This window comes from Leuresthes tenuis, unplaced genomic scaffold (genome assembly GCF_036924035.1).
Source record: "Leuresthes tenuis unplaced genomic scaffold, fLeuTen1.0.hap1 SCAF_4, whole genome shotgun sequence".
Classification (NCBI taxonomy): Eukaryota; Metazoa; Chordata; class Actinopteri; order Atheriniformes; family Atherinopsidae; genus Leuresthes; species Leuresthes tenuis.
This window is the reverse complement of record NW_027325358.1, coordinates 22,364,893-22,387,467: the sequence shown is the minus strand read 5'-3', so window position 1 is coordinate 22,387,467 and position 22,575 is coordinate 22,364,893. Positions and strand designations below refer to the sequence as shown.

General features: G+C 41.1%; 1 protein-coding gene across 11 annotated transcripts in view; it reads left to right on the top strand.

Annotated features, from left to right (window-relative positions):
* rbm47 (RNA binding motif protein 47) overlaps positions 1 to 22,575 on the top strand; it is a 31,761-nt gene that overhangs the window by 1,987 nt on the left and 7,199 nt on the right. For 9 of the 11 annotated variants that reach the window (XM_072383235.1, XM_072383234.1, XM_072383233.1 and 6 more), the window contains exon 3: positions 21,680 to 22,541. In XM_072383235.1, coding sequence (XP_072239336.1) covers positions 21,711 to 22,541 — 831 coding nt within the window. In that variant the 5' untranslated portion in view covers positions 21,680 to 21,710. Of the gene's footprint in view, positions 1 to 12,495; positions 12,634 to 18,083; positions 18,157 to 21,679; positions 22,542 to 22,575 lie in introns of those variants that run through there. The other 2 variants (XM_072383236.1, XM_072383237.1) reach the window with 2 other exon arrangements.

Sequence of the window (22,575 nt, the reverse complement as noted above, 5' to 3'; positions counted from 1 at the left end):
AAGAGCGCACACACATACAAGTACACACAGTGGGTATCTGGAAGGACATTTCTTCAGCTGGTCCAGTGATCACACTGACCCGGCAGACTGCTGTAACCTTCACTGCAAGGTTACGGGACAAGGACTGGATGTTTATTTGTGTGTGCATGTGTGTTCAGTTAGTGTCTTGTCTAGTCATTTTGTGTGTGTTTGTGTGGTTCGAAAACTGGTCGAGCAGGGCGCCGCTCAGCCTTGGGTGTCCTGTTGTTGTACAAACGAGATTTAGTTGTGTGCATGTGCGTGCACTTGTGTGTGTGTGTCTGTGTTTGATGGTTCTTATCGTGCTGATCTTTTCAGGAACAGATGTCGCGTTTCTCTACATGATGATACAAAAATCTTCCATAACTAATTTATGCTTAAACTGGCATGTTATATATATATATATATAGTGAAAGAAAATGAACTTCTTTTTTTTTCTCGAAAACTCAGGGACCACTTCCTGTCTAACCAGCATTTACACAATTTCTGAAATACATGTTAAATGTAAGATTCAAATGGCTGAATGAAAGGCAATCAGAAAACGAACGTGACACAATGATCGTAAAACAAATCAATGCCATAGATAGATGTTGGGTTATGTTGATAGCTTAGTTTTGCTGTAATATGATAGAAAATGTATGGCTTTACTGAGACAGAAATGAAGGATAGGGATGTGAAATTTAGCTCTTTTTGTGTGTGTGTGTGTGTGTGTGTGTGTTACTAATGTTTTGAAGACATAGATTAGTTGACGCATCCACATTGTAGAGACCCACTTCCCTTTCCTGGGTCAAATTTGAAGGACATGATGCCTTGGGAATGAGTATGGGCACGATGTTCTCATGAAAAATGTTCAAATGAAAAAAGATACTGTCAAATGGTCACATTTAAGTCATCTCTTTTGATTTTTACTGCAAGTATTCAAATGCCCACTGCTCTGTTTCTGTTTACAAGAAACTTTTTTTGGTTTGTCTTCTTGGCAGGACCTGATCCATGCAAGTTGTCACAGTGGTTCAGATGTTACCACCATTTTGATTTGGCTTTTGTTTATTTAGACCAATCACAGGTTTTGGCTTAAGGCAAGTCTCCAGAAAATACAAATTATGGAAGTCAGCGTATTGTCCTCTGAAGTCAAGGAAACAAGACTGGAGAATACTATAAATACTTTGACAAGGGAGGTGTATGAAAGGTGTGTGTGTCTTTTGAAGTGCCGGTCAGACACGTCTGACACGTCGTTTCTTAATGATGCCTCGTGCAAAACCAAAAATAGATGCCAGTTGAATAGTCAGGATATGATAGTTGTTATTCAGATGGACTTGTTTGCGTGTCCCCTCCTCAGACGATAGCTGTGGATTCATTTCTGATTGTGTAAGTGAGTTCAAGAGTTGAGCCATTTTTTAGAATTATATTTATCTCTCAACTGACTGAATCGCATTCAGCAGTCTCAAAATTGAGCTGATGGTCATCAAAGAATGATTATTATATCTAGGCTTTTATGCTAGAGTGACCTTACCGGTGTCATGTTTGAGCCCTATCTAGTTTCAGGAAGACAGGAGTTTAAACAAATGGAAGGGGAAGGCGAATAAGGGATCTCTTTTGTTTGGTCGAAGCGGGACTATTATTCAGAAAACCTCAAACATAAGGAAGAGAAACAGCTTAAACTGCATGAATTATGCACACACACGCACCCACACACATAGTACATGATCATGTCACGTGACTGTCACATGATCACCTCATGCTGATGGTGGGGAAGCACAGATTTGGTCTAGAGTGTATGTGACAAAGCCATAGGCCTGATCCAGCTGATCAAGACTGAGAGAAATCTAAAGCTGCGGCATACAGAGACCAATGCAGCAGAGGGAGAGAGGGGGACCTGTTAGCACTATTGTGCTGTTTATGAAACACCTGTAACAAGATCTGATCTCCTCTCACTCACATTCTTTTTGTTTGTCACAAACACACACATACCTGGGGAGCACAATGGCCACATTCTTCCCCTCTTCCAACCCCCCACCTTCTTCTTCTGCTCCCTTCTGATCAGGCCAAACTACCGAGCAGCAGTGAGAAGAAGGGAAGCAGAAACAGGTGAAAAAAACAAACAAAAAAAACAGAATGCATCATGCACAGGTGGAAAAAGGAAGGGAGCAGGTGAGGAACAAGGTTTTTAATGTGCTCACTGGCACCAGCACATACTTTGGCATTTTAAGGTTGGTTCTCTTCCTCCAGCGGGAACTATTAAAAATAGAAGATGAGTATCAAGATGGAGGGAAACATTTGCGGTGGAAAATACATAAAAAGTCACTGTACTTTTTCTATATTTATCAAAAGACCTCAAAACTGTACGACACATTGTACTGTTTGTCCATGCACTCTACAGCAACACATAAAGGCTTTTCTTTTATGTTTTACTACATGACAGCATCATTTGTCTGTGCTTTCTTGATCCAGTAAAATTCCTGTGGCTCACCGTAACTCAGTTTTGATACAACAAACAGCTTGGTGAAGGTAAAGGTGAAGATTACTAACATTTAAACTGTGCTAAAATTAGATAGCATTTGTAATTATGCATTGTGTCAATTACAAACACATAGGTGTGGTTTTGACTTTTGTGTTAAAATAATCGCTGTCTCCTGTTGTCCAACCACCTCTGCTTCCCTCTGCAGTGGACTGTGGACCTCTAACAATGCCACATTACATCCTCATTTGCCTCTAACGTACAAGAGTCTTCTTTGCTACAGCCACTATTAGATGTTATCACTTGAACATCCAGGAAACAATCGCCTATTCTGCAAATTGCTCATGGACGAGCTTGTTTTTCTTATTAACAGATGGTTTTAAGTTGTCTAGAAGTACTTCAAACTGAGTATGGAAATAGCTGTATTATTAGTATTATTATTGATCTAACCTGGTGAATGTTAGATGGTGTTTTTTAACAGTTTGAAAAACCCAACCCAAATCTGAAAAGAACCAGTTATGTACCACCTGGAACTAAACCCAACCCAAGATGGAGAACGGTCACAGAAGCTGAATGGTGCATATTTAATGGATGTTCGTGATTAACAAATTAACAATAACATATACCTTTTTACAGCAAAACCTACCTGAAGTATTGATAGTAGCCCTCTCTGGGATATTTCTGATTTACTCGTCATTTTAGCCTAAAAGCCCGCTGGCTGTCATGCTGCATGAATCCCAGCAGACACTTTAAATACTAGTAATATAAAATGGGCTTAAGATTTGAAGTTTCAGTCAGTTTTGGATGTGGTGACATCTTGTGAAAAAATTATGCCAGTGTTTAACTCATCCGCTCTGGGTTACTGTAGAAACCTTGAAGTGCAACATTTTTGCAGGATCAGGAGGTTGAACTGTAGCTGTTGCTGTTTGAATTTTTTTCTTGTTTTAAGGTGATAAAAACACGACAGTTTATTTCATTTGTGGGATTCTGCTTTGATAAAAACCTACTTGTGAATATTACGTTGAATCTTATGAGGATTCTATGGCTTGTTAAAGGAGAGACTTTGGAATGATGTTTGCTTCAATCCATATATATATATATGCTGTACTTTTCTCCTGCCGGTACTATTTACACAATACTGTTATGGGTCGTTCTTAAAGATTTGAACAAACAACCTGTGGTCAGTTTGATTGGAGGACTTGTTGGAACTTTTAAGGAATCAATCATCTGCGGTATCCAAACAACCTGTTAGATACACAAATGCAGTGTACATACGTAAAAATGAAGGCAACATGATTAAGGCAGAAATGCCAAAATGAGCTAAACTATGAAAACAACAAGCTGGATTGTGACCTGATCTCCAAAAGACAGGGTTGGCTTGACATCCTTATAAAGTGATTTCCTCAGGGATTTCTTCTTTGATGCTTTGACCACACACCAAAACGTGGTTTTATATGATAATGATAAAATAAGCAACAACCATCTGCCCAGACTGATTTCACAACGTTTAAGTGCTTCCACTGAGATGAAGCATTGTGCAACCGTGTCTCTTCTGAGAACGTGGCAGGACTGTTGAGTGTGTAAACAGGTGACATCCACTCACTGTGAAGGCTGGATCAACACTCCTCCTCCCCCGTTTCTCCTCAGCCCCCTGCTTTCCGCTGTTCAACCTTTGACCCCTGTGCAACCTCTGCACCCCCCCAGTGCGGTGACACCGCTGAACCCTCCATCCTCTCCTTTATTCTGCTTGCCTCCCTCCTTTCCCTCCCCACTCCTTCAACCTGCTTGTACACTAATGCTCTTATCATGCTTCATTTCACTGTTAGCTTCGTTATCCACCTCTTTCAAGTTAAATGAGTGAGGGAAGAGGCATATTAAGGGGCAGGTCTTGTGTACCCACACATACATTGCTCTATTGTGCCTCTTGTTCTTATATGCAGTGAGGGGAACCTCTTGCTTATTTAATGCCAGTACAAGTGTAGGTGGACAAAATTCGATTGTTGTTGCACAGAACAAGGACATTAAGGATTACAAGGACTGTAACTCCTCTTTGATGGGATCTTTTCATTGCCAGTATGCGCAAACAAAAAAAAAAGAAGTGAATTTGCTCTTGAGCTTGTCCACACACAGACACACACTCAGCATCCTGTTGCCTATTCTCAAACACACTCTTTCTGCATACCTGTTGCTATACACAATGGGCTAGTTGTCTGGACCATGAGGTAAGGTGTGTGTGTGCCATTTGATTCTGGTAGGGAGGGCAAACCAATCTGTATGGTGTGTGTGTGTGTGTGCAATAAAGTAGGCCTGAAGGACAGAAACTACACACTGTAAGGCACTGCATCTTATGATAAGGCTCCGCCCCAAAATCACACAGAGGCACACGCACACACAATACCCCCCCAACCGCTATGCCAGAATGGAATGTTCCGTGGGTTGAGTCTGACTGTGAACCCATTCACAAAACTGACACAAAGTAGTCACATGGAGGCCATACCTGCATTTACAAACACACACATTTTATTTACAGACAGTCGGGCTCATCCTATCTTTCTCACTTTTTCCCTCTCTGTTACATTCCAACACTTCCCTCTGTGTTTGCAAGTAGTTTCATAGCTCAATTTGGAGAGCAGGTGTATCACACTCGCAGGATTTCTTTTCTTTTTCTTGTCATTAGGTTCCTGCTTCTGTGTGGTTTGCGTGACACTCTTAAGCAGTTCAACTATTGTGTTTCTATTTAGGAGCTGGAGTTCACTGGCACTGAATTCTTTCAGCTTTTCATTCAGCTCTTATCTGCCTGTTATACTTTTCCCGTCTCACTTTACTGAGCCCCGGTGCATGTGTCTGCTTTAGGAGAGCAAGGGAACATTTTGTCTTTCCAGGAAACCAGGGTGGTGAAGATTGCAGTTTCACGATTACCAGAAGATTAAATGCCTGCGCATCAACATGTTGATGAAGATTACATGTCATTACAAGTTAATACTCTATGATGTTAAGACTGATAATTGCAAACAGTGAGTAGGGTTATTTTCTAGCCATTTAAGACAAAAGTAATACAGTAGAAACTGGCTCAGCCTGGATCTGTTACGAGCTATTCAGTTGAAAGTACAGCCCCTTTCCGTGAAATGCTATAAAAATTGTTGTGACTTTAGGCTATGGTTGTTACACAAGCAATGCCTACAAGCAATGTCTGCAGGCGAAAGTCAAGCATCAGTCTAATGCTCTCTTGTCACTTGTGTGGGGAGTAAAAAAAGACCCCTTGAGGAAAAGATACTGTTTAAACTCTGCTTGTGGTCTCACCTGTCATACTTACCATCAACTGTCATTTTGTCTCTGTCTAGATTCTAAGCGTAAATTCAGCCTGTCACACAGTTTCTGCAAACGAAGATGCGCTGCAATCTGCAGTTTATAGAAATTTGCTCATCGGTGATGGTGTGAAGTGGCTAGTCAAGTGTCTCAATTCTGTTTTTCATGGAATGTTTATTTCTTGTCCCTCATCTCTCAAAAATCACCAAGTTCGGTATATCAGAAAGGAGCCCCTGAAATCAGTTAGTAAAACTCACCTGTAGCTAATTATATTGTAGTCTAGTATGTGCTGCAGTCATGATGAAAATAAGCAAAGCTGGCTAAAAATAAAATAAAATTAACTCCCAATAAAAGTCCTCGTGAAATTGGAGCCGACCAATCAGAGAAAACTTGGTGTTGGCCTCTTTACTGTTTTTTCAGCAAACACATTAAAAAAGACGAGGCACCCTCTTTCAATTCTAAAGTTTTCATAACAGAACAGAGTAAAACAATCATCTGGTACTTACAAGATCTTAGATTTATATAACAATAAAATTCAGATGAATGCCATATTGTTTGTTCTTTCACAAAAACTAAGTCAAACGTTGAAGCGGCGTGTGAAATTCTAAGTACATCCTTACTACTGTCATAGAAATCAAGAGTGAAGGCAGCCAGCAGGTTTTGCTAATCATTCATTCATTTACTTTGCAAGTATGACCATCTCCTAAAAAGCAGAATGAAATTGTATTCACTGTTTACTGGAGTCGTGGCGGTAAGAAATCTAGTTGTAACTTTTCACACGGCAGCTTTGCAAATGAAATGACAAACAAAATTGTACAGTGGCAGAGAGAGCTTCATGTTCTGCAGCCTAAGAAAACACATGCAAATACAGCAGCTGACCGTGTAAAGCCAATGTGGTGAAGTTCTGCTGCGTGGCCGCAGGTTTTTAATATGTGGGAATAAGATAGTTAGGCTTTGGCCGCACGTTACTAAAGCAGGAGATCAAACAGCTTGAAGAAGAAGCATTTCCCTGTGACTACATTTTGTTGAGTTTCAAACTGTGTATTTTAGGCATTACTGTATTTAAGTATCATTTACTTTTATTGATGACATGTGCTTACAACATCAGATTGCAGGTAATCATTATTATGAATCCCAATATACAGCAAAACAGATTTAGTATTTTGTGGTCATGCATTGCTGATATGGACACAGTTTATATGTTACGTTCACAGGCAATACTAACCTTTAGCCACATCCAGCAGCCAAAGGCTGTGCCTAACCTGCTGATACCTTGGTATCTTGTTGCCATGGAATAAAATTTATTCAGCCAGTGTCAGAACTTTTTTGTACAGACAAGCTGCAAACTAAAAAAACATCTTCATGTGTGGCGACACGAGAGCTGCAAATGTACACAACAAGCTTAAATACTGGAGCTAGCTGCAGTTAGCATAGAGGACAATGAAAGTGTCTTCTACGACACGAAAGAAGTGGCAAACCAAATACCGGCTTGTTTGGTCATTTGTGACTTTTGAACTTATTTGAAGTTGACTTGCCATCAGTGATATGGGAAAGCATTTTTCTTCAGCTCATTTTGACATTTTGATGCATGATCATCACAGATATTTGTTAATCCAGGCTGGGTCATTCTTTTATGTGGGTTAATTGATGATGTGAGAAACACTTTTCCTCTGAAATATTCAGACTTAGCGAAAACAATTAAGAAACTTTCAGTCAACATGATATTTAGGAAGAAAAAAAATCCCCTGGGAAAAAAAAAAAAAGGCTTGGATTTAATTCAACATACAATCAGTCAGTCTTTGGTGCTGACGGTGTCTCAGAGACCTCCTTAACAAGTGTCAGAATATCGTGAAACTGATGTTGACAGATCTGAAGGTATGAGTAAGATTTTCTCCTGGTTTTCTATTTCGTTCTCTATGTAACTCACAGCAGTAGCAGGTTATCAAAATCCATGTTGGTGCCTCAGTACAGCTGGAGTGTGCTGTGTGCCACACCACCCTCGGTGTTAATGTTTACAGAGTGTTACCACTTAGCACCGTGGACACTGTTACAATGTTAGAGTTATTTTTCTTGGTGTGGATGGCCCCTTTTCCTGGCCATCCTTACAAACAGCTCGTACTTGTTCAGTCTCTTTCTCACTCTAGTGTCACGAACTGTAACATTTAGTTTTTTGTGATTTCACTGATCATTGCACGGTCTGACCTTGGGGTGAACTCGCTGGGACGTCCACTCCTGAGAAGACTGACAGCTGTCGCAAACGTTTTCCGCTTGTCAATGGAAGGGAATCTTTCTCACTGCAGAATGGTGGACTCCTCTGAGATCACTGCTGATGTCTTTACTCCAGAGCAGAAAACTGCTCAGGTTTCTGCTTTTGTAGAGGTGCTCACACTTACTGATGATCACTCAATTTAATTATCAGGACTCAGGCTGCTCATCAAATGCATTCATATTGAAGCAGTAAGTGTGTATTTTGTTTTAACACACTGCTTTTGTATTTTGGTTTAGTTTTTGTGGAAAAAGTAATGACATTGTGTAATATGTCACTTGTTAATGTTCATGCCAGGTTATATTTACCTCACTTTAAGACCTGATAAGAGATTGCGTCTATCAACGCAATTATTTTGTGGGTACTTTTTCTATTTAATATGTAATGTCACCACACATTGTCAGTGAAGGTGGCGTCTCAGATGTTCTTATAATGCAGCAATACAAACACCTGGGCTTTAAACTAATGCCTGTAAAGTGATCCCAGTAAATTAGTTTTGATTTGGGCAGGAGCTAATTTGGTCCGTTTTTCTCTTATATCATCCACATCCTACTTCCATTCTATCACATAATTGTTGGGTTTGTTTCCTAGTATTAGGAGAAATGACAGTCATCCATGTTGACGTTATAGTGGTTACTGGTAAGTAACCGGATAATAAGCAGCTGCAGTGTGGTTAACAGTCATATGGATGACTGTTTTTCTTTAGTCCACAAGTTTTTCAGCTTCTTTAAATCTTTTTCCTCGTATCTTTCTCCCCGTGCCTTCCTCCTTCCTCGTCTCTGTGACCTTGGCAGTGATTGTAGCACCTAAACACATGGCAGCTCGTCTGCCACTGGTTAATGACAGGCCACATGACTAGAAGTAGAGTGTCAGCTGACCAAATTCTAGGCAAAAGGGGAAACATCTTTCAAAAGAGTGGGGAAAAAAGCGTTGGACCTGTGTGTGTGTTTATGTGTGGTCGGAGGGCAGAAAGGCTTGCTTTTTGTGCTGAGTCATTTTGTTAATCAGAAAGGGAGGACACTGGGATTGGTTGACAATAGTTACAGGACACGAGGTGACAGCGTGAACGAGGAAGTGTTACAACAGAGCAGAGCCAATGTTTTGTTGTTAGCACAGAGGATTTTTAAGCAGAACACCATTTAATACTTCTGTCCCCACACGCACGTTCATCTGCCTGTCTTGTGTACTCACCTGCATTCAAGTCTGTGGTGTTTGCTCCCTCAGCTGAGACGTTGGTATACGGATCTCTTCTGTTGTCTTTTAGATGTGTTCCTGATTGTTTCTGGGTTTCGAAACAATTTTTAGTACTTTTTTTGCACTGCACTTTTAGATTGAAACAACTGAAGAAAAAACACACTCATAAACGGAAATTTCATGATCTCTCAGAGAATTCTGTTGCAGAAGCATCAACACACACGCAAATTCAGATAGATACTCCTGTCTGAGGTGTTGCTGACTCTGATAAGGTGAGGTCTACCTTCTGCTGAAAAGATTCTCATGAGAAACAGACACTTTGTCCTGCTGTGGCCCGGCAGTGACTCCAGTGTGTCCTGCAGCGTTTACACACATGTCAGAACCCTTCTGTTATGTTTATGTTTCCAGTAAGAAGAGTAGGGAGTTTAAAGTTTACATACAATACAGTGCAGTTCTCCCCCACCCGTGGAATTGTTTGAGTGTCTCTGACATCAGGGTTGAATTATTCCTACCTAGCGATGATTTTTAGGTTTTAATAGAGCCGATGTGGAAGGCCTTAAAGAAAATATTGAATGTTTTTGGTGACACGGTCAGGTGTCATCATGTGTACTGAGGTGCTGACAGAGCTGTGTGAGATTCTCCTTCATCCATCCCAGTGACCGTTGTAAAGATGTTTGTGTACAGCTTCTTATGGTTCATGGAAGACCTGCAGGACCAGTTCCTCGTCTCTGTCTCTGTTAACATTGACCTGATGGTTATCTTTCCTCCACTTTATGATGTTCGCTGAATGACTTCATACTTTTATGGCAGAATCTATGTCATGGTCTTTGTTTTGTAACTTTATCGTGGTGCTTTTTCCGTCCAACCGTTGTTGAATCGCACCCCTACTTTCTTGTTACTGAAAATCTTCTCCTTGCCCATCTCTTGCACATTATGCTCTTTTAAAGAGAGGGATTTTAAACAAGTTTAAAAGTTTTTTTTAGAGACTGTGCTGCCAGGATAGAAGGTGTAGCAGAGCATAACACTGTAACAAAACAGTCTATTGTTATTAGTCTATTAAACAGAATATTTTTCAGTTGACTCTCCCACTCACTGGTTTTAATGTTGCAGCAGTAGCTGTTAATATACTTATCACCAACTATAGCTCCCCCTGTAAGCATCTATACTTGTCCTTTTTTTTTTACATTAGGAATAGAAATAACATTTAATCAGTTGCGATAACAGTCGACAGATGTTGATAGATACATTTTATTGAACATGCATATCCATACAGGAAGGACACACGTGGTAGGACCTTTGTAAGCTTATGTAATAGCTCATTTGTTGGCATTGAAATAAATTATTACTAATTGAGTTGTTTGTATCTTTTTTTGTTTTTTTTTATTTCACTCTTTAAAAAAAAAAAATTTTGTCATGGGCTCTTGGTTCTGGATCAGGAACCATTAATGATGATATGACCAAAATAAGGCCATTTGAACTTTGTACATTATATTGATCTGAGCAAATAAACTTTGCTTGACATAATGTGTATGCACAGGCAATAGCTTGTGGGATACAGTGTGCTGGCTATAAAGTTATCGTGGTGTTTCCCTCTAACCCACTTTTAAAATAGGTTTATGGTTCTGTATGGCCTTCACTCCCACCTTTTTTACACACCACAGGAGAGCAATTTCCCCATCTGAAAACTTTGGACTGGCTATCTACACACACTGTGTGTGTGTGTATGAGAGTGTGTTGCCAAAAAGGAGAGGATCGGTGATTGCACGTCCTTCATTAACAGAGTTGTTGGTTAATGTGTCACTTGTACAATGGTGAAAGCACACACACACTTGCACACACTTACATCGGAGTAGAGTGGCACCCCATCTGATTGCAGCGCAGACCCCGTTCTCACAAAGGGTTGCTTAGGGTTTTTTACACTTCCACACATTGTCTTTGTGCTGTCCTTCTTACTCTCTCTGTGTTTCTGGCAAATATGACTGGAATGTGACAACTTTAGTCTGGATTGCATTATCCTTATCTTTGATACGTTTACCAGTGTGTTGCCGCTGAAGTGACAAGTGAAACTAATCATGATACTCACTGAAGTGCAGTTAACACCCTGATCTACAAAATATGTGACAAAAATCAGAGCTATATATTAGACTTTGGCAGGTTAGCTTACAAAACAATTACACTTAAATAATTTGAAATTCATCCCTCAGCAGACCCATCCAAATATGCCCGTGGCCTGAAAGGAATTTCCTCTGATTTCAGACATACTGTTTTGATTGTTTTTCTAACTAATACACTCTCCATTTAACAAATATCTGAAAGTGCCCTTTAGAAGGCAAATTGTAACAAATGAAGTAAGAGATGATGAATTTTCATTTGGCCCTGATGCTAAAAATGTTGTCACCCCATTTAAAATGTAAATAGAAATCAAATGATTTTGAAGTGATTTCAGTTGGGTGTTTAATGCATTTTGATGCATTGTTGTGAAACAGTAAAGCGGAAATGCAAATCCTCCTATCTGATAATCACACCGTCATACTAGCTACACTCATGTGCCAAATCCTGACAATGAACATGGATGCAAAAAAGCAGACACGAGCACACAAAACCAACTCGATGACTGAAATAAATATACATTATGATCAGAAACTTTCTAAATCAATGGATGATTGAGCATTCTCTGACTATCCTGCCAAATCATGGCTATTTGGGTTGTCGTGGCATGTCTGTCTTTTGCTTCATTTTCGGATTAATTTTCAACAATCACAGTTTGCACTGCCACACCTGTCTTTTTTCCTTTCTATTTTTATTCTTCCTAAATTTCATACATAGTATAGCCATAGTCCTCACTTTTTTTCCTCCAACCAGGAAGCTCATGCATATTGCTATGACTGGAATAACTTTACAACTGCTAGATGGTTTGCTGTATATCAAGAATTACCTAAATCTGAAATTTAACATGACAAAAAAAACTTAGTTTGCAAATGCTAACAGTCTTAACTTCAAAGAGAAACTGGGTGATTATCGCTCCCTTCAAACACAAGCTCATGATTTTTCCATGACTGTCGTCAATCATTTCTTTTCGTCACACCCTCTGCCCTTTTATCCCTTCCCTTCCCTTTTTTTCTGACTCCTTATCATGTAAGCAAGCCTGAAGGAGGGAGAATAAAGTTGGGGGGGTTACCTGTACTGAGTGGCCCCACCTCTCCTCATGGGGCCATTGAGAATGAGTAAACACTAAACCACCTCCGCACTCTACATGTCTCACTGCTGCAGCCTGTCAACACAAAACGTGTGTGAATGGATAGAGACAGAACATTTTAGACAAGTGTGAAACGACTGCCAAAAGCAAAACACTGACTGCTTCTCCTCAGCCTGTTCATCAACATCTGGGATACAGGTAAAGTGTTAATGCCAGTGTTTCTGTCTCTTTCGAAGTCTCTTTACTTAAAAAAAAACAACTTGTTTCACTTGCTTTAAAAGTAGCTTTTTCTCGGTGAGCTGCTCTTTTAAAAAACTTTTTTCTTAGCTATAATGTCAAGTTTTCCTTTACAATGTAGCTAACCGACAGCTATCTTTATCACAGATGACCTCGATTTGTTCAAGTAATTTGCGCCTCTGACCCTTGACCCTTTTAGTCATCTGTTTTGTCCATTCCTTGTCTATGGTGGAAATTCATCTTCTTGCTTTGTGTGAGCAGTTTACCAGACTTACCTGTTTCACCACTTCAATAAAGCCAGACTGATTGGAGAAAGGCAACAACGGCACTCAAACCAGTCAGTGATAGGAATGGGGATCTAGATGCCCTTATAATGCAACCAGTGGAACCAGTGGAGTGGCGTGACACTGTGTGTGTGTGTGTGGGTGCGTGTGTGTGTTTAAGGTGGGGGATTTTAAAAAAGGCTTCAGAGAAGCTGTTATTATCAACTAAAGACTTCCGGGTTCTTCGTCATATAATATGTGAACTTTTTCCCTCAGTGAGGTGAGCTGTTTGTTTTGTGTGTTTGTGTGTGTGTGTGTGTGTCAGTGTGTGTTTTTTGTGTGTATGTGATCCAGAGCTAGACCAATTCTCTACAGTTTTATATATGTTAAAAATGCAGTGATGTGTAACAGTATGAGCTGGATTTTTATGATTTGTTCACTTGTTTCAAGGACATGTTTAAAGGAGAGAAATCTTATGAGCCAATGGTCAATGGTCTGACTTCTTTGCTGTGTTTGTCAACAGGGTGGGCCAGAATGTGTTCAAAGGTTAGCTTTTGAGAAAGCCTGTGAAGTGGGAATATGAAATATGCTAAAAACAAAAGTCACAGGGTTCTATTCTCCTTTTGATAAGTGTGCATTCCCATTTTCCAAGCTTGTCATTAATCTACTAAAAACTCAGCTTTGTTCCTCAAAATTGTACATTTATAAGTTTTCATCATGAAAAGAAAGAAGAATGGCTTGTGTATGACTCTACACCTTTTTCCTCATTCAGTAAACGGAGATTGAAGGCTAATTTAGCTCCATCCATATCTAGCTAGTGCAAGCTGTGACAACAAGTTAGTTTTGGGTGCTCCCCCAGCCAGGAAAGCTGGTGTGGGCAGCTTGTGACCGTTCACTCAGGCGAGGCCTGTGTTAGTGGATACTCACTTACTTGGCCCAGTTATCTGGCCTAGTCTTAGCTAGCCACGAGTGTGTTGTGTTAACTTCTCAATTCATCAGTTCCTCCAAACCCAAAATAGCTGTACAGCTCCACTCTGCAAGTCGTTGGAATTAGTTCCTCCAGTCTTTCATGTGGCTTCTGAACTTGCCTTTCTAAGACTGTAGTTGATGCTCTGTATATTCAAAGCAGAAATCCTCAGTTGTAGTGTTGGTTTAGAAGTTAAATTTGATTTCGATACTTCATTGTAGCTGAGGGGGACTTACATTTTTGCTTGATCACCTCATACTGAGAGCATGATTTAAGGGCATCATTTCATCTTCCACCTGAGATTAGGATATCTGAAAAAATAACTACTGATGCCCTTTTCACGACTGTGACATGGTCAACGTCAGGAGTGGTGGTTCGAAACAATGTCCACTGTGGCCTTGAGCAAGCTAGCTGATCGCCCCGAGGAATGTGTTTGTCTAAGGAAGCAAAGCTCCTAAAGCTAAAGCGGCTCTTCTGATTAGTGATGACTATGTAGCTGAATGAGAAACTCCTCTGTTTATAACTGTTTCGTTGAGTGTATCAAATGTAACACTCAGTGATGTTCGTGGAGGGTTTCTTCTAAAATTGTTTCAAATGCTTGCATTTGAGTCAGATTGTACTGTCGTGAGTGACATTTGAGATAAATGTGAAGGTCCTGGAGGCAGTCTGGGCTGTGTGTGTGTGTGTGTATGTGTATCGTGCGATTGTGGTGGTGGTGGTGGGGGGGTTGCTCAGATTAAATGAACTGGAATCATCCCTCTGTGTTGAAGTTCGTAATGGGCTAAAGGCAGTCACTTACACACTCTGTCTGACCTGAAATTCTTGAGGCCAGTTTCACTTTGAAGGGCTTTCGAGCACTGATGGAGGCCCCAACATTTGGTACCCCTCCTCTCTCTCTTCTTTCTAGCCACCCCCTCCACACACACACTATCTCTCCGCTCCTTACTTGATTTCATCCCCTTATTCCCCTTTCCTTCTCTCCCCCTCCCTGCTATTCGTCTTTGAGCTTGGGTGAGCCAGAGGAATGATGGTGACAGGTACACGGATGGCAGGAAAGAAAAAAAGATGAAAACTGAAGCGAAGGAGGCAAATGAGAACAGAAGTAGGGACAAAAATGAAGAGGTTCAGACTTGAATGCTGTGGATTCTACTTTAAAAAATGCAATTGTGACTTGATTCTCTTCTAATCATGTTGCAGTCAAAGTGCTTACAGTGGACATCCATTACATGAGGAGCTTGTGTGGCTTTAGAGGTTAGCAACACTGCTCACTTCTCTCTTGTCAAGTTCACTGTTGTATTTGCTTGTAGCTTACTTTAATAATGTACAGTCTGTGTGCAAAGGACAACAGAATGTTCTCTTTGCTTTATAGTCGGTGGAGTTATGATCAGGATTCATTATCCTGCTGGGTTTCTTCAAGGATAAATGATTACTTTTTGAGCAATTTGCTCTTTAAGATGACTAAGTTAGACATTCATCAGTTTGTAAGAGCTTCCAGGAAAAGTGGAACCTGAGCAGCATGGGGTGATGTGTGAGGTCGTGATGTTGTGCAGAAATAAACAGCAGGACCTCTGGTCTTGTGACATGCTACTCATTTACTTATATGGATGACTTGTCATGGTCAGTAATACAGCCTCCTAAGCCAAGATACTGATTACCATTGCTGCTTTATTGCTGAGTGTATTCCTGATTATTCATTGTTTTGCCCATGTAGCAGATTCCAGTATGTATCTCTGCGTGTGTGTATCTGACCCTGGCCTTAATAGGGACCCAGCTTATCAGAGGTATCCAACAAAGTCTAAGAGGCATTATCTACTCTCCCCACTGTTGTGTGATTACTGAGATTCAGCACTGAGTGATTGTGTCCCAGCTTAAACACAGCGTCAACGGGTGTGTGATACAGTGTTAAGCATGAAAAGTAGACATTCATCATGATCAAAGACCAATCATAATCAGTGCCTGAGCTTGACCATGACAGATACTATCACTTTATAATTGGTTTAAAAGATCAATCTGACCACATTCTTTTCGTCTTATTCTTAAAAAAAAATCCCCTTAAAAGATTCAACCAGATTCAACAATGATCCCATTGTGCCTTAGACCTCCATTAGCATGTCAACACTGCTAAAAATACAATATATCGCTACAGTGAACATCACAACTGAAGGTTATTTAGAATCAGTCTAATTTTGTTTACAACAGTGTAACATTGTTAACAACTATAGCTGATTTAAGACATAATGAACCCATTTTTAAAGATACAAGTATGTATTTATGTCCACATTTTTCATTTCAAGTTTTATAAGAAAAAGAAAGAAACATTTGAGTGTTAGAAACAACGGATCATATGTGATAAAGCCAGCCTTATCCCTTTATGCTTTGTTAATTTTATTCATTGTTTGAATTCAACCTAAACCCACCTGGAGAAGTAAGTGTGAGCCGAATAAGCAGTGTCTGAACAGGAGTTTAGAGGACCAATGATTAATTTTTTGTCCATCTTTCCTGTCTTGTGTGGGGTTTAACATTTAACTGCTGGCCTGATGTATTGATGGTTCTGCTGTGCAGTCACCAGAACACCTGAACCTTCTGAGGCATATCTGAGTTCTGATTGGCTCTCGCTTATGACGGACAGTTAATCTTTGATTCGGATTGACCTCCTTGGCTCAGACAAAAGCCTCAGTGTCGACCTCATCCTTCCGCACTTTTCATGGTCTTACGACCATATGATTAATGACCATGAAAACACACATAAATGTAGACATATAATTGCAGTGTTGGGTCAAATTACTTTATAATGGTAATTACTTTGGAATTAAACCGTGAAAACATTGCAGGTTGTACAATAAAATGGACACGCACACAAACACCCAAAATTAGCCTCTCCGAAACGCTTCCATCACAACTACAGATTTGCCCTTTTCTCATTTAAAAATCTCCGATTATCCACACACAGGAGTCTGGTTAATGGTTGAACACACCACCTCCTCTAACATCCTCCCTTTTTTCTGTTATGCAATGTAACAATTATATGTTTTCATAATCTATCATAATATACTAACGTTTGCAACTGGGAAATTGCTCTTTGTGCTCATCTGGACAAGGTCTCCTTGGAAGAAGAGATCTTGTGCCTCAATACAGCCTTACTGGTTGAATTAAGGGCAATTAGAAATAAAAGTATGAAAGAGCAGTACTCACAAAACCAGTTATATTCAGTTTATGGTTTTCAGTCATAATAATAACCAATAACCTTGGTTATATGCAATCCATTACCCAGCCTTGAGCTTCATGCCAAATTCTTCTTGCATGTTTGCTTGTTTTTTAATGTGTGAGCTGGTTTCAATAGCAGCTGAAAGTAAGCGTACCATTGATCACACACTCTTTCCTCTTCCCTCACTCCGTCTCTTCTTGCTCTTCTCAGAGCAGTTTGGGGAGAGAGTTTTCAGACAGAAAGTCTTCACAGAGTGGGCGCTCGTCTCTCATTTGGCCTTCCTTTCCCTCTATCTGCTCTCTTGACTGCCCAGGAAGGTGTGTGTTGTTTGCTTTAGTTAAGCTGTGCTCGGAGCGCGTTCACCGTTGTTATGTACAAAAAACACACACAGACTGCTGAAAACACACGCACACTTACACACGGAGTCATGTGCTGACACGACATAAATCACCTCAGTGGTTTCTCCCAGTCTGAATTTCCAAATGTCCTTTCGCTGTGGCACAAACACGAGGAAGTTTTCAACCCCCACTTTGAACGTTTCCTGCCCTTTTCCCCCATTTCTGCATCTCTAAGCAGAAAACTCGTAACAGCCATCAAAACTGCATGTCCCACCATACACCTCTGCATCCTTTAACATCACCTGCTTTTTCTCATTTGGGTGAAAAAATTAAGAATCTAATGCAGCACATGCTTCCATGTGGATGTATTATCAGCAGTTTAAAGTATTTACAGCAAGCTTTGTATTAAAATACTCAACTTTCTGTTATCATTGCTTACATGTTTGTTTCATGTATTCTGAAAACAAAAATCTTCCTTGCAACTTTGCACACACACTGCTCATGAAAGTACCTGTTTTAGCTCCACCCTCAACAGCTCTCATGGCTGCAGCTTTGGCTCAGTGTGTTTGTATGTGTGTGTGTGAGTGTGTGTGTGTGTGTAGAGGAGGCTGGACTCTGTGCTCAGTGCCCTGCTGTACCTGTCTCTCATGGAGGTGGACTTACACTCCCAGAGCAGGCAGCCAGGCAGCGGAGCGCTGTGAAGCAACAGGGGTAGCTATCCTTCTATCTGACCCACTCTCTGCTTCTGCTTCCTCTTCTCTTTCCCACCACCATCCCTCTGCTGTGACATATATTTCTCAAGATCTTTGCTCTGCTCTAGTCTCACTTCCCCAGTTTCTCTTTGTCTTTGCTGTAGAGGGATCTGGTGTCCTTGAATGTCAACTTTCTGTGACTGGAGCCTGTGTGATGATTCTTTTTTAAGCAGTTATGTCTATGAATCTGTCTCAGATTTGAAGGATGACTTGAGCTGTGTTTGCCAGAGTCCATTAGTGTCCCACCTGCTGTTGGTGAGTGTTTTGCGTCAGAACAGCAGATTGGGCCTTACAGTTTTAGGGTTGGTGTTTCTATCCTGTTCTGCTGAGTTGTGACACTGTTGTCAGTGGCTGCTGGCTACGAATCAATCTTCTCCACGTGTCCACTTGTGTGCATACAGCTAAGATGGCGGCTTCCTTAGGCCTGTTTTCCTCAGTACACTGGATCAATGTCAGTCAGGATAACAGCTCACTGAAAGAAGCATTGTTCCTTAGTGTTGCACATGCTTAAATGTTATTTGCTCCATAATCGTAAGTAAAGTGGGAGGTTTGCTGACTTAAAAAACTCTGAACAACTCTGCAGATTTTTCTTAGATGAATACTCTAAATTGGCTCTGAAGTGGCTGAATTGGTTTAACATCAGGACACTGACATAACAAATACAGCACTCTTCCTCCTTCCTTCATGCTACAAGGAAGTACACTTTATAAGGCCATGGCTCATTGGATTTTTTGAGGGAAAAGATGGAATTTACCAGAAGCTGCTAGTATGTGATTATGAAATGATCCCTGAGGTCATAAAAGCGTTCTTGTCTGATCATAAAACAATCCAGCCCCAGTTAACAGGTTGTTGATATGCGGTGAATCAGTTGCTTCTATTGATCATAAACATAACCTAATGGGCAGTCACCATGGCAATTGCTGGAACACTAACTTCCTTGACTTGCTCGCTGGCTACTCCTTCCCTCCTGAGTTCATAACCTTTGACTTGGTGAACTCTGTGTCTGAGCTCTGATTATGTTTAACTCGACAACTGCTGACTTTTCCTGTTATTCTCCAACAAAAGAGGTCAAAATCACAGCAGAGGAATCACATCGAAGTGCTCATAACTTTCTATAACTGCTTTTTTTTTTTTCTTAGGTGAGACATCATTTGTAAATCTTTATGTCCTCTCTGTACAAAGGCTGTGATTTGTGTTCACCAAAGTTAATGATCTACCTGGCTGTGCCTCAGGTTTCCACCTAACCTTTTTTACTCTCACAGAAACATGATTGCATGAATCTCCTAAATGCGCAAAGGCAGAAGTTTTCTTGCGGCTGGAGATTGCAAAGTTGCAAACGTTTTTTTTATTTTTATTTTCTTTCCCTTTTTTTCCCTTCTTTGTCCCTGAAAATGTTATCTTTGCTCTTTAATGTTGCATTGCACCCCTGCTCTCTTTCCTGTTATCTTCAATTTGTGGTGACGCTCTTTTACAGACACACTTAGATGCCAGATACACTCTCATATCTTTAATTTTCACTTCGCTTTTGTCACAGTCAGCACTGAGGAAGTTAGGAGGATCTCCAAGTGGTCAAAAGCAGGAAGCTTGTCAGCCGACACTGAGGAAAAAAGTTTTGACACACAAAAAAAAATCACGAGAAATGTTCTTTTTTTTTGGTGTGTAATCCTTACAGTATGTTTTAACCTCAAAGTGTTACATAGCTCGGTTATTATTCCCTAGCAGAACTCCTAAAGTGAATATTGTCCTCCCTTTGTCATCACATTGGCAAGATAGGGCTGATAAGATGTGGAGTGATGTTAACACTTCACATGATAGGAGAAACAGTGAGAGGGCACGTCGAGCTGAGAAGTAAATCAACACAGACACAAATTATGACACGGGTGTTACAATGTGTTCAAGCTATTGGGACAATGTAGACTGATGCTTTTTTGGGGGAGGTGTTTCATGCAGTAAAGGGAACGCCAGCCGAGTTCGGAGCAGAACACCTTTACATACATTCACTGTTACCTGTTCATGGTGTGTTCGTGAACAGAAAATGTGTTTATATAAGCTAAGGTCATCTGGACCGTCAGCTGCCGGTTAAAGACGGAGGAGGAAACAGCAGCTTGTGTTTCCTCACGCTTGGCTTTTGCCCTGTTTTGACCTTTGTGTCAAAACAGTTGAAATGGTTCGCATCAACTGGGAATATCATGTTTAAATTTATCCCATGTACGATTTTATTTTTCTTATCTATTAAAAGTGGCTTCCTTTTTTTCCCCCATCAAACTGATGGTCGTGTAGTTGCTTTGTGGTAATTCTAAGCCCTCCTGCCTTGGAGGAACTAGCAAATGAACAGGTGCATGTGTGTGTGTGGGAGAGTGTGATGTTGGGTCAGGTCATATGAGTGTGCGCGTTACCATGGTTGCATGGCTCTGTCGTGGTTCACCTTTGTTGATGGCCTCGCCTACCTCCGTCAAAGTCCAGGCAGTCTTATGACGCACAAAACACGCAACCTGCCTGACCAGCAAGATGTTGCTTTTTCTTTACATGCAGAACGTGTAGTCGAACCAAAAGGCGCTACTGTTGTAGACGTGGTCCGTTGCTCTGGTGCCACACACTGCAAAGAGATTTGGGGATTTAAATTGCTGTGGATTTTTCCATTCTGAATGCTGGCTGTGTTGGAAAATAACGGAGTAAGAGGTTTATGTTTGGGAAGCCGATTTCTGATTGTTCTCTGTTGCTCTTTTAGGGCTGCGCCCCTAATGAAAGGACACACACACACACACGAATACACACATTAAAAGCTGCACCCAGACGCAGTATAACATTCATATTGATAAGAGGGTAGAAAGTCCAATACCATCTGGTGGTGTGTTCTGGTGTGTGTGCGTGTAACAAGTGCACAATGCACAATACAAATCCATGTGCTCAGCTTTTTGTCACAGTATGGGGTCATATTTCATAAAGAATTCCTCATGTAGCTTAACTCCAACTTGTCTTACTTACTTCTGACAAGCACACACACACACACACACACACGCACACACAAACACACTTACACTGAGCATGTGACCTAGTCATACTTAGTGAACCTTGATCTCGAGTTTTCAGGGTTTACAGCCCTTCATTCTCTCTGATAGGGGTCAGAGGTCAGCAAGGGATCTGAGGGACTCAACAAAACAAGGCTGTAAAACCACTGATAGGGGAAGGCGCCCTAAGGATTTATAGATGCTGTATATCCATACTTGTGTTCAGGTCACATTATGTGTCTTTGCTAGTTTGTTTAAGTAATCTTGCATCCTTTGCACACTGTTAATCATTTTTCTTTACCTCGGCAAGCAGCCATTTTGTGGGCTTTTGTTGGTGAAATTTAGCTTTCTGATCAATAACTTTTTTTACATGTTTTTCTCTCTTTCAGTCCTCACCTTCTCTGTGTTTACAGCAGCTATGGACAACACCGTATATTATTATTTGATAAACTTATCTTTCTCATCTCTCTTCAGGCCCCAGATCTGATTGGATGGTTTTGTCAGAATGACAGCCGAAGATCCTGCTTCATCCACGACCATGAGCAATAACGCTGCCCCCTCCAAACCCTCCTCTGGTGCCTCCCACCATTCTTTCCATGGACAAATCAACATCCCAGAGGGTGTTGCAGGAGCTCCCAACGAGGCTGCACTGGTGGCCTTGATGGAGCGCACTGGCTACACTATGGTCCAGGAAAATGGTCAACGAAAATACGGCCCCCCTCCTGGGTGGAATGGTACATCTCCTCCTCGAGGATGTGAAATATTTGTAGGCAAGATCCCACGAGACGTTTATGAGGATGAGCTGGTTCCAGTGTTTGAGTCCGTAGGGCGCATCTATGAGATGCGCTTGATGATGGACTTTGATGGGAAAAACCGAGGGTATGCATTTGTGATGTACACAGAGAAACACGAGGCCAAGAGGGCCGTGCGGGAGCTGAATAACTTTGAAGTGCGGCCTGGGCGGCTGCTGGGGGTCTGCTCCTCCGTGGACAACTGCCGTCTATTCATTGGTGGTATTCCCAAGACCAAGAAGCGTGAGGAGATCATGGAGGAGGTCTCCAAGGTGACAGAGGGTGTGTTGGACGTGATAGTCTATGCCAGCGCTGCAGACAAGATGAAGAACCGTGGCTTTGCCTTTGTTGAGTACGAGTCACATCGTGCAGCCGCCATGGCTCGTAGAAAGCTGATGCCAGGGCGTATTCAGCTTTGGGGTCACCAGATCGCTGTAGACTGGGCTGAGCCAGAAATTGATGTAGATGAAGACGTGATGGAGACAGTGAAGATTCTCTACGTTAGGAATCTAATGATGGAAACCAGCGAGGAGACAATTAGACAGGTGGGGACTGCATGTATGCACACATTTTATGTAA